General features: G+C 45.4%; 2 protein-coding genes across 2 annotated transcripts in view; both read left to right on the plus strand.

Annotated features, from left to right (window-relative positions):
- The window catches only part of cdh24b (cadherin 24, type 2b), a gene marked incomplete at both ends in the record, with an annotated part of 54072 nt that extends 47821 nt beyond the window's left edge, over positions 1-6251 (plus strand). The window contains one exon of the mRNA XM_084481435.1: positions 6243-6251. Within this exon, the coding sequence (XP_084337561.1) occupies positions 6243-6251 (9 nt within the window). The remainder of the gene's footprint in view (positions 1-6242) is intronic.
- A 2080-nt stretch (positions 6252-8331) lies between these two features.
- Positions 8332-12743, plus strand: part of carmil3 (capping protein regulator and myosin 1 linker 3) — a gene marked incomplete at both ends in the record, with an annotated part of 80504 nt that continues 76092 nt past the window's right edge. Inside the window, 2 exons of the mRNA XM_084481436.1 lie at positions 8332-8389; positions 10831-10925. Coding sequence (XP_084337562.1) covers positions 8332-8389; positions 10831-10925 — 153 coding nt within the window. The remainder of the gene's footprint in view (positions 8390-10830; positions 10926-12743) is intronic.

The raw sequence follows: 12743 nt of genomic DNA on the forward strand, positions 1-12743 counted from the left end.
GGTAAGAACGATTTAGTTATAAAGAGAGAGAGCGAGCGAGAAAGACAGATAGACTAGGGTAGGAGATGACAGGCAGATAGAGACACATACTGGTAGACAGAGGGAGGGATAGAGACGGATAACAAAAGATAGAGAGAAAGAAAATGATAGAGAGAGAGGAAGAGTGATAAGAGGACGAGACATTCAAAATTAGACATGCCTTCGGAGGAAATGGTCGACCAAAGAAACGTAATCATCTATTGATAAGGGAAGTGTTTAAAATGCTTCATTGTTGGACATATTTTTATCAAAAAATCAGCTCTGAAGAGAGAGGCAGCACTAGGTACCGATGAAGAGGCTGGGGAGAGATTCAAATCAGTATTAAAGAAAAGGAGAGCTACGGTTTAATTTAGCGTAGGATTCATTTAGGCCATTTGTGCCCTCAGAGAGTAAGCTGAATCCTGGTAATAGTCCCCTCATTGTCATAATTATTTCATCAAGTAGGCTGGAGTATTGGTCATGTTTAAATTACATATGGCCAACACCGCAAATGGGAATTATGGAATCGAAAGCAATTTGTCTGAGTCATGGTGGAATACAAACTTTTCCTGGAAAAAAAGAGAATCAAGCCACTTCATTTTAGTTATTGTATTAGTGTTTTATTAATTTAGATTAAAAGTTTTACAGACATAATTGTATTCTAGAAAAAGTCATTCAATCTGCACTTTTGATTGAGTTTAAAATATATGATTCAGCTAATGGACTACATCTGTGCTCATAAATGTTAAAGAGGGCATGCCGATCGTTACACTGCTCAAAATAACCTGATCAATTATTATCTTCTTTTTTTTAAATTCTCATGATGATCACAGCTATTGCAGAAATCTGGGGTTTATCCACTTTTACCTACCACATAATCAGACAAATAGGAGCACACAATTGAAATTGACAATCAAAAATGGTGTATCCGGGAGATAGTCTGTTGTATGTATAACAAAATTTAGACACTATGGGTTGGTATTTTAATGCAGGAATTAGGCGTCCCTGTTTCCATGCGTAGGAGATTGATGGTGCATGTTCATTCTGGCCACTGTAACACCTGGACCATTGATCCTGTGTGACTGGGAGCTAGCATTAATTACCTCACTGGGCAAACACACACTTTGACTAATCGTTCATATTTAATATTCCTTCGCTTGTGATTATTAGAAATAAGCAGAGCTAAGCAGATCTCAAGGGGCCGGAATGAAGGATTGGGTGTGCACACGTACCCAGTGCACATAAGGGCATACACACACACACACACGCACACACTCCTCCACACACGCACGCACAACCACATGCACATACACACACACACACACACACACACACACACACATACACACACACACACACACACACATCCACGAACGCACGCACGACCACATGCACACACACACACACACACACACACACACATACACACACATACACACACACACACACACACACACATCCACGAACGCACGCACGACCACATGCACGCACACACACACACACACACACACACACACACACACACACACACACACACACACACACATACACACACACTCACACAAAAAAAATCGGCTTAGAATGAGGATTTTTTCACAGATTAATAAAATGTCTTGGGGATGCATAGCAATTAGATTTAAAAAAATTTACATTACTCACCAATTTACCACAAGATGGCTTAATTAGCTGGTGTTTTTTCATCAGCTGGTTAAAATTCAGGCCTCCCTAAGATTAATGTTGATTTCTATTTTTATCTTGTTGCATTATTTTTATCCTATACACCGAATATAAGAATATACCTTATCATCCCAGACAGGAAATGAGAGTGTCAGAGCAGAAAGCACAGCACAGTAATAGGATTGAATAAAATGTACAAATTACAAACTACAAACTACTTATTTTAATCTCTCGTAGTCTGTTGAGATATGAAAAGTATGCGCACACAATACACCATCAAATCCAATAGGAGATAGTTCAATGGAGATAGTTGAATGGAGTTTGCATCGACTCACTGTCAAAGACCTCACTGTCATACTTTAATTCTCTGGCCATTTGCCCTCTGACCCTGTCTCGGAACACCAGGCATGTTCCAGACCTCTGCCCGTCTGAGGCTGCTTCAAAGTGAAGCAGCTTCCTAGCGTGGTTCCCTTGAGCCAAGCGATTCGCCGAAGGCCTCTACAGCTGAGTTATTCCAGTAACCTACACAACTGGTATCTATAGTGTACTTACCGCCTCACCTGTATTTGCCCTTAGAATTCCATTATGGTTTATAAACTGCTACGGTTGTAGATATTTCACACGCTGAACTCGTTCCTTGTTTATTTTGCTGAATTCCGAACTTTTTATTACAACGGCTTGAATGGATGGGCAGAACTGCTGTGGATTTTTTGTGACCTTGCGTAAAAGTGCTTTGGATTCTGACCTTGCTTCCTTTACGCTCTAACTTCCTATGCGTGCATCTTCTTTCCTTCCTTCCTCATTTGCTTTAAGGAAATATGCCATGTAAAATATCTTACTTAACTTTATAAACCATATTTAAAGTGCAAGATCTGTTACATCATTTGACCAATACTATTCACAAAGTATCTCTACTTTAAAATTAAAGGCTTTGAAACTCAATTTGAGACCAGAAATGCTAATAATGTAATAGCTGGGGCACTAATCGCAAGGGGACACAATTAGCCTCTGCGTATAATTTCTCATTAAAACAGTGCCTGGAGTTAGCACAGTGTTGAACTAGAAACACACTCTGTATTTATGTTTCACACTGTGGTTTCACCTCTCCTGAGTGGGCCTGCAGGTTAAATGGTTCATTAGTTAATTGGTTAATTGGCCTCAGGTGTGTAAAATTAGCTGGTATTGCACCAATGGCCCTGTGACTCGCAGGTTAAACACACTTGATAAATAGACTAAATAGACTTTTCTATTAAAATTGAATGCCATCACCGAATCCCATTACAGGAAGTTAAAGGTCAATACAGATGAACAACGATAAGTACCGGTGTGATTCACAGAAGGGGCGTGGTCGTTTGTGATGATTCATGCTGCAGCTGTGAGTACAGTGGAACCCAATTCAATCAAAAGCGAGTATGTATGGGGGAGTGCTAATTTATAGGGTGGAAGTCTGTATTTTATGAAGCAATGCAATCACAAATCCTCTACATAAACAAACTACAACTTTTCCCGGCTAAAACCTCGTAGCTCTGGGGTAAACATAACATTTTTGTTGCATTTTCCGTTTTTTTACGAGACAATTAAAAACCCATCCCAGGCCTGTGGCGGATTGCAACGGCCTCTAATAAACCACGGTGAATAAAAGTCTGCGCTGTTTACCAGCCAACGTAAATAAATATTCAGCTTGCTCGTTGAACCGTGACACCGTGTAGGACCACATTACCGATACAGTTAATCTAGCCGTGCGCTCGATGGCCCCGAGAGACAGGGAGCGCTCAATTCCAACAAACGCACTAGGAGGAGCAAGCACCAGGCCCGGGGCGGCGGCCCCCCCCCCGGAAGACGGACCACCCGGGCTCCATCTAGTCATCTATCTGGGGAAGGTCCTGATAGAAGCCACGTGCACAGCTGAGGGCGTGCACGTGTGTTCCCAGTGGGGAGCTGCGCGTGTAATGTGTCAGATGCGGTCTTCTTAAAGGATAATCCCTTCATAGCCGTCCCTCCCAGCTTCACTTAAACATCCGCTACTAACATCATTCTGCAAAATGACTTCCATGTACCCTCTGCTGGAGGGTATTCAGCGTACGCACATCTGCATGGAATGTCAACAATGGTTACTATAACGCTTTGGTATTTTGGAGTCCATGTGGGTTCACAGCCAAACAGTGAATCGCCATACATGCATATGTGTTATCACCAAAGGGCTTTACTTTATTGCCATTGTTTAGATTCATGGCGCAGTCTAAATGTAGGCAATCCATCCTCTTAGATGTTTGATGCATAGATCGGTGTACCAGTTCGTATACAGTCCACTGGGTAGGCTGGTAGGCTTACCACGTCATCTTTCACACACTTCCACCAATTCTCACAGGAGGGAGAATTTCAAAATATGATTGAAATGATTGAAATGAGTTAAAATGGCTGATGGGAAAAGTGACCTTCTCAAACTTGTGATGTGATTTTAAAGCAGACGTACAGTTGGTAATTCTCTTTTTCGTCAATTTAGTTCCCATACATTACATTATATTTCGGAAGGTGTCATTCCAAATGTGAGTGATGAGTTAAGTCAACACAGGCCAACTGCGGTGCGTCTCCAGCACACTCACTGGTGTAGGTTTCAAAGTGGAACCGACGTGGTGGTGGAACTACGTCGGCAGGCGCCCCTGTGTGGACGCGGTGTGGACTGTCCATGGTGCTGAACCGATAGGCCTTCAGAATGGCCAGAGGAGGGCGCTGTCCGCGCTATCACGGTGCTGAAGATATTCATCGTTGTTTTACAGTGGTTTCATTCTTATTTATTTACTCAATTCAAATATAGTCATAACAAAAACAATCATCGCCAGTCAGCAAACCAGCCAACGAACCCACCAACAGACATCTCCACGAAGGGCACTGCAGAGCATTTGTCTCAGGCAGAGAAGTGTCAAAGTGTATAAATAGTGACGCTTAAAGAAGCAATGCACCAAGAAAGCAGTTGTGGGCCTTGGGGTGTTGTACTGTACGCTCTGGATCCACCCTGTTAGAGTCCTGCAGAGAGACACATCCTCCTTAATGTCCACAACTGCTGCCACCGCAGAGCGGGAAAATGCCCTGAGTGCTGTGTATCCCAGCGTGACTAAACTCATACACGCACTGACACACACACACACACACACACACACACACACACACACACACACACACACACACTTGTACAACTGAAATGCTTAGATCATTTGACACAGATCCAGTTGTTATAAGCAGCATTTATGCAAGATTTCTAACAGTAATGTCTTCTAACCACATTCACCCATAACCCTAACCCTAATCTATTTATATCTATATCTATCTACAATTTTGTGAAAGAATCACAATAATCAAGTGTCTTGTCTGTCTGGTATTAAAATTCAGCAGATGCTTTTATCCAAAGATACTTAGTTAATTCCAATACATTTCATTAAGGCTGCTCCCTAAAGGCAGTGCTGGGATTCAAACCCACAATCTCCTGTTTAAAAAACAGTCTAAATAACCATCTCAGCCACAGGGCCTCCTTCATAATGTATGCTCAGATACCCAGGGCAACACAGAAGCCAGCGGCAGAACAACAGAGCAGCGAACGTGAACTAATGCATAGTGATGCATTCACAGCAGTGGACTCGGATTGAACACCTTGTGGTCTGTTTGTTTGTCTTGTCTCAAGAGCAACAACGGATGAGCTTCAAAGGAAAGCGATTTATGTTTCATTCGGTTCCTTGTGGTGTTGTAAACGTGCATGAAAACCAAACAAAACTCGAAACGCACACGCACACACATACACGCATGCACACACATACACGCATGCACACACACAAACTCAGAGTAGAAGAGAGCATATACATCTTCTACTCTGAGTGATGTTATCTGAGGTCATACATCATGACCCCCCCCCCCCCACACACACACACTTTCTGTGGAAAAATCATTAAAATATGGAATATTCCAGGGTAGAAGGTGCTATTAAAGAGCAAGTTGTAACTGCCATCCACTGTTAACATTTAGCCCTTATGTATGTGTGTGTGTGTGTGTGTTTGTTTAGGTGTGCCAGTGTGTGTATGTCTGATGTGTGTGTGTGTGTGTGTGTGTGTGTGTGTGTGTGTGTGTGTGTGTGTGTGTGTGTGTGTGTGTGTGTGTGTGTGTGTGTGTAAATGTATGAGTCTGTGTGTCTCTGTGTGTAAATCCGAATAATTATATATGTAATGGGAATAAGAGACACCGTCCTTATGCCACACGGTGGCAGTGTAGGCTAAGCAGGTCCCTCGTCATAACGACGTGTATTCGCAGCACAGTCAGTGGCCTCGTTGAACTCAAGAACTAGCAATAACAGGTAAAGGTGCAAATGGAAAAAAATACATTTGAATATCAAAGGGTAGTTTGCTGTCACTATGACTGGCACATTGCAATATGAGTTTTGATAACGAATGACTTTGCTTGCAAATCGGAATTTCATCTGGTTTCGTTCTTCTGCCCCTGACTCTGATACTCTGTCTGTCTGTTTTCCTCTAATCCTATTTTCTCTTGTTCGTACTCTTCAGATGTTCTGACACCATGTGGAGCACTGAAAAACGTAGCTGGCAAGTAAAGGAAATCAATGGTGAACTGAGTTGAAAGTCGACATGTCTCCTAAAAAAAAGGAAAGAAAATATATATCGACAAAAAGCAAAGCGAAAAGACGTAAAAATAAAATCAATTCTCTAGACGATTATAGGCTGCAACCGTCGATTCAGAAACCATCCCTTACATAAGCTCATCCTTATCCTGACACTCCTCACAGCACGACAGACGAGCATTTGAGCGCGGATTGGGGCGCTGCACTTTGCGATACACGGCTGCTGCATCATGAATAAGTAATGACCAGGCCGCCTTTCAAGTGCATCTTCCTTTTTTCTTCTTCTTCTTCTTCTCCTTATTTCAGGCCCCCGCGTTGTTTATTTTTTGTTTGTTTGCACCCCTGTAGAAGAAACAATGGTAGACTTTCCGGTTTTCAAACCGTCAGCTGTTCCGCGCGTTTTCGTCCGTAGCCGAGGCCTATATTTCTATATATTATATATATATATATACCCTGTAATTGTGACGTCACACTTTACCATGCATGCCCATTCTCTGTGCTTCTTGAAAACTTTCTCTCTTTTTTTTTTTTTTTTTTTCAAATCTCCAATTCACTCTTTTGTTTTCTCCGTCACCGGCTGCACGGCGTACGCCCCCCACTGGGGTCCTTTCAGCAGGGTTAAGTATTTAGAAGAGGGATCACATACAAAGAACTCTAATCACACATGCGCATAAGGGCACCAAAAGGCATGCGTGCATAGATAAGACACCGCGCGCTCATTATGTGGCAGCCTCGAGGGCTAATATTTAGGGATGACACACCAAAGAGCAGCTGCACTTCGCGCTCTCACACAGACACAGACGCGCGCGCACACACACACACACACACACACACACACACACACACACACACACACACACACACACACACACACACACACACACACACACACACACACAGACGCGCGCGCGCGCACGCAGGCAGGCACACACACGCACGCACGGATGTACATTTGCTCGAAGACTCCTGCAGATTATAATGACTTTGTGAGAGGAATCCAATTTTAGCTGCTACTTGAAAAGCTGAATGGAGTTGTTTGAACCCGTGACGTGGGCGAGTGGCTGTCATTCAGACGGGCGGATGAACCTCCTCACATCATGTCAGCCTCGAGACTTTAATTCCACAACCTGTCGTCATAGGATAACGTTGTCTCAACGCTGAGCGAAAGGTAGCTTCGTTAAATCGATGAAGGGGTCCTTACCTTACATCCCCCCCCCCCCCCCCGTGTATAGCTTCAACAGTCAACTTCTTTAACTGCCCACGCATTAAAATCATGTGAATTCAAAACGGATATATACATATATATATAAATAATTAATTAATTATTATTAACAAAGGATTTAACTACATACTATTCTAACTGTATTAATATCTATAACAACTAAATATATACAAACAAATAATTAATCTAATGAATAGTCTGCCTAAATTCTAATTCGACCAAACAACGGATGCTAATAAATAGGTAGGTAGACTGGGATTCGAGAAGGAAACGATAGAAAACCAATAGGCGATAGTTTGCGATTACGTAGCACTAATTCTCCCTCTCTCTCGCTCTTCCTCCTTTCCTCCTGTCGTTCTCTCTCCTCTCTTTTTCCCATGTGCTCTATCTTGCTCTCTCCCCTAACCCTCCCCCGTCCCTCCATCATTCTCTCTCTCTCTCTCTCTCTCTCTCTCTCTCTCTCTCTCTCTCTCTCTCTCTCTCTCTCTCTCTCTCTCCCCCCTACTCTCCCTCTGTTTCTCTCTGTGTCTCTGCCCCCCCCCCCCCACCATCTCCTTGATGTGATGTTTACGGACGCACAAGTCGCTCGCGCCGCCGCTCGGCATGTCTGCGCGCACGCACGATCAGCGCTGCTGCACTTTGATTAGCAGCAACCGCGCGGACTAGCAGGGAGCGCGTGCAAAGTGAACCGCGAGGGGCACACACACACACACACACACACACACACACACACAGAGGAAGAGGAAGAAGCAGAGTAGGGCAGCGCGAGCGCATAACCACCACCACCACCACCATGGCCTCAAAGGAGACCACCGCGGCGGGCTTCATCAATGTCACCCGGGAAATCACAGGTAAACTACTTAACTACACATCTGCGGATTTGTTTTCGTCGGTGTTGATGTGGCGTAACCGCTGGCTGTCGCCACCTGCGGAGGACGCGTCGAGATGACAAGTCGAGCAAAGGAGCGCGTTCAAGTTCACGGTTCCTTTTGGGTTTTTCCTTTTGCGTTATTAGTTTTTTTTTGTTGCCCCGGTTCGATCGAGTGGAGGGTTTTTCTTCGTTCAGTTCTCGTGACTCAAACTCAGTGTAGCGCCGCGGAAATGTGTCCCGAGGCAACATGGATGGGTACATGGATTTGGGAATCGATTGTGTGTAGATGTTAATCGATCGACCACTTGCTGTATTTTAAATGGACAGGTGTCCAGGTCACACCATCCTATTAGAAATAGTTATTTGTGATTTATTTGTTATTTGAGTTATTTGTGTGTGTGTGTGTGTGTGTGTGTGTGTGTGTGTGTGTGTGTGTGTGTGTTATTGTGGGAATGCAAAGCCTTTATGTGAAGCCAGTGTGCGCAGAGTGAAGGATGCTGACCCCTTGTAGCGCTTGGCTTCACAACCCTGCACACACACACACACACACACACACACACACACACACACACACACACACACACACACACACACACACACACACATTAAGGTGCTAATCACGGAGCGTGTCTCACTGCTAATTACCGTGACATGGCGATAAGTCTCCGCTATTTACCTCAAACCTGGACAGACGGGGATCACATCCATCTGGCCCCGTGATAAGTCCATCACATTAGGGCCACGGTCACACCTGTGCTGCACTGGGCTCCAGGTGGGGGAGGAAGGGTTAATGGGGGTCATCATAGGTACAGCTGACACCTCCCGCCCACCCACCTATCCCCCATCGCTGGAATTTCCAGCACCATCGTGTGTGTGTGTGTGTGTGTGTGTGTGTGTGTGTGTGTGTGTGTGTGTGTGTGTGCAACAGTAGAGTGGGTTAAGGGGTTTAAGTGATTGGGTTTTACCCAGCTTTACGTCTCTTACACTGTTTGTCTTGGTTTGATCCCTACCTTCGATCTGTCTGTTTGCAAGGCACGCACACACACACACACACGCACAGGCGTACGCTCGCACGCACACACACACCCACACACACCTCTCCTATGATGCTATGGCTGCATGTTAGCAGTGTCGGAGACTCATTCACAGTTCTCTTTGGATGTAGCACACCGTGTGAAGCAGTACCCAAGTAAAAAGGTCTTCATCGTCATGGTGGGGCTCCAGACATGCAGCATGGATAACACCTGTTCATGCCGGTTCATTGTGTGTGTGTGTGTGTGTGTGTGTGTGTGTGTGTGTGTGTGTGTGTGTGTGTGTGTGTGTGTGTGTGTGTGTGTGTGTGTGTGTGTGTGTGTGTGTGTGTGTGTGTGTACTGTAACTGGACCGGCAGGGTGGGTGACAGAGGTCGAGGTCAAGGCTGTGGGTGTTGACGCTAATCTGCTATCTTTGGTGCGGTACTGTTGTTATGTGAAGGCTTACCTGGGCCACGACGAACGAGCTCCAAGGGTTTGTTTCAGTCTGTGTTTCGTCTGAGGGGTGGCGCCGAATGACTAATGAATGGCACTGAACCGCGTTGTGACAATAACGTAGAAGGCCAACCATCTGCCATGGTGCATTTGGTCCGTAATCTTTTGGACTATTGAGAATGGGGAAAAAAGGGACATTGCTAAACACGGTTTATTACACGCAAACAAATAACAACTTAACAAACAACATTTTAGACTGCATGCAGAACCCACAGTATTGACAACAGTCAGAAGAGAGATTGGGCCAGTGCAGTTTCCATGAATAGTGTCAAATCTTTTTAATATTATGATGATATCAGTGTTGTGTTTGATCTCTAATGAGGTCACGCTGGTCCAGCCAGTCTGGTTTCGACCCAGAAATACCTAGCCTATATAGCTTCGTCCATGAGACCACCAGTAAGTCTGTCTAGCTTGGTCCATGAAGCCACTAGCCTGTCTAGCTTCGTCCATGAAGCCACTCGTCTATCTAGCTTGGTCCATGAAGCCACTCGTCTATCTAGCTTCGTCCATGAAGGAACCAGCTAGCCTTGGACCATGAGGAACTAGCCATTCTAGCTTGGTCCATGAAAGAACCAGCCATCCTGTCAAGCTTGGTCCATAAGGAGCCAGCCATTGTCCATGAAGGAAATGGCTAGTCTGACAAGCGTGGAGAAACCAGCTAGCTGTTCTAGCTTGGTTGCGTAGCCTGAAGCCGCCAGCTAGTCTTTACTCTCCAACTGGTTCCAGGAGAAGAGGCTTGGTGGTTCTCTCTCCTAAAACTCTGAGGCTAAAAATAGCACATTTATGATCCCTCAGCAATCGCTGCTGCCATTGTGTGGGTGCACGTGCGTGTGTGTGTCTGCGTATCTGTGAGTGTTATGTAACTGTATTAATATTTCCCCCACCCGCTCCACAGAGAGCATCCGGAAGGTTCTTGACAAGCAACCCATCAAGTTTGTGCGAGCCATCAAACAGGACACCAAGAGCAGCCGTTCCGAAGACCGCATCCTGGTAAGACGACCCCTTTTTCTTCTTCAGGTCTTCCTGCTGGGCAACGACCAGATTCTAGTAGTTCTGTGTGTGCTTCTGGAACCGAGTCTTTAAGATTTAGGTTTGGATTCAGATTTAGATTTATCGCCCTCATAGAGGTCGTTGTGTTGTCATTAGTTACACAGTTGGTACATGAAACACCTAGCAGAACACCTTGCATAACACAAGAAACAAACACACTTGAACAAAAGAACAAAGCAGAAGCAAAGACGGTGGACTAGATAAATACCCACATCCACCATGACATTTATTTACTGAAGGGTTCTCTTTTTATTAAGAAGGGTTGTATTTAGCATAGGATCAAGGGGACATCAGTTGGGATTTCTTTTTAAGAGTTCAGATTGGTAGTTAAACCCAAGCTGCCTTACCAGACTTCCCACACACACACACTCATTGGCATACACACACGCACACACACACGCATTGGCATACACACACGCGTAAGAGGACCAGAGTGGACACCATGCCATGGCCTACTGAGTATGTCCTTTACTTTATTAGATGTGGCAGGTTGGCCTTAATGCCTCAGGCAAGGGCTTTGTGTATGTGTGTATGTGTGTGTGTGTGTGTGTCTGTGTGTGTGTGTGTGTGTGTGTGTATGTGTGTGTTTGTGTGTGCATGAATGTGTGTGCGTCTTCTTCTGCATTAAATGTGTGTATTTGTGTGAGTGTTTATGTGATGAAATGTGTGGCCATGTGTTGTAGCATCCGTGTGTGTGGCCGTGTGTATGCATGCGTGTGCATGCGTGTGTGTGGCGTCCAGAAGGGCTGTGGGCAGGTCTATATAATACAGCTTGTGGAGCCACAAGGCCTTCGCTGTTATTGAGACGTCCTCAATTAGTCAGCCGGCACACTAATGACTAATAGCAGCCTCTCTATCAGTCTCGTTCTCCATCTCTCACACACACACACACACACACACACACACACACACACACACACACACACACACACACACACACACACACACACACACACACACACACACACAGTCGCGTCTGTGTCGCTGCGTCTCCAGCTGCGAAGAGAGACCAAGCCGCTTATTCTATGTTATTCTTGTTGCTCATTTGATCTTTCCTTTGTCTCTGGTATTTATCGCTGTGCTCTGTCATCCCTAAAGCCTGTCTCTCTCTGTGTCTCTCTCTGTCCTTCTCTCTGTCTCTCTCTGTCCTTCTCTCTGTCTCTCTCTAATGTAACTACAACCCCCCCCCCCACTATTTTTTAGCTTCTTCTTTGTTTTTTTTCCAGCCCCTCCCACTTTAACTGTCCATCTCAATTATCCTCCCCTCTTGTGATCCCCCTCCCCCATACACACACACACACACACACACACACACACACACACACACACACACACACACACACACACACACACACACACACACACACACTGCTGTCGCCACCAACCATTCCCCTCGTCTATAACACTCCTATCACCAACACCCCCCCCCCCCCCCCCTCCCAACTCACGCCTACGCCCACTCAAGCACACTTGCATGTGTGCATGTGCACATACACACACGCAGCCTCACCCCATCACCACCATAGCCCTCAAATCCCATCCGTCAACACTTCCACCCCCTGTTTCATACACATACATACATGTAGAGACACACAGCCTCACGTCCCTCCTCACACCCCTCTTCTAGTTTTCAGTCTCTCTCGCCCTCTTTCTCCCCCTTTCTCGATCTCCCGAGGAGGTGAAGGAGATGGAGGATGAGCGTGGGGGGAGGTGCAGGACGAGGAGTGGGCCGGTGGAGTTGGAGGAGGAGGGCGGGGG

This window comes from Micromesistius poutassou (assembly GCF_964030765.1).
Source record: "Micromesistius poutassou genome assembly, chromosome: 16".
Classification (NCBI taxonomy): domain Eukaryota; kingdom Metazoa; phylum Chordata; class Actinopteri; order Gadiformes; family Gadidae; genus Micromesistius; species Micromesistius poutassou.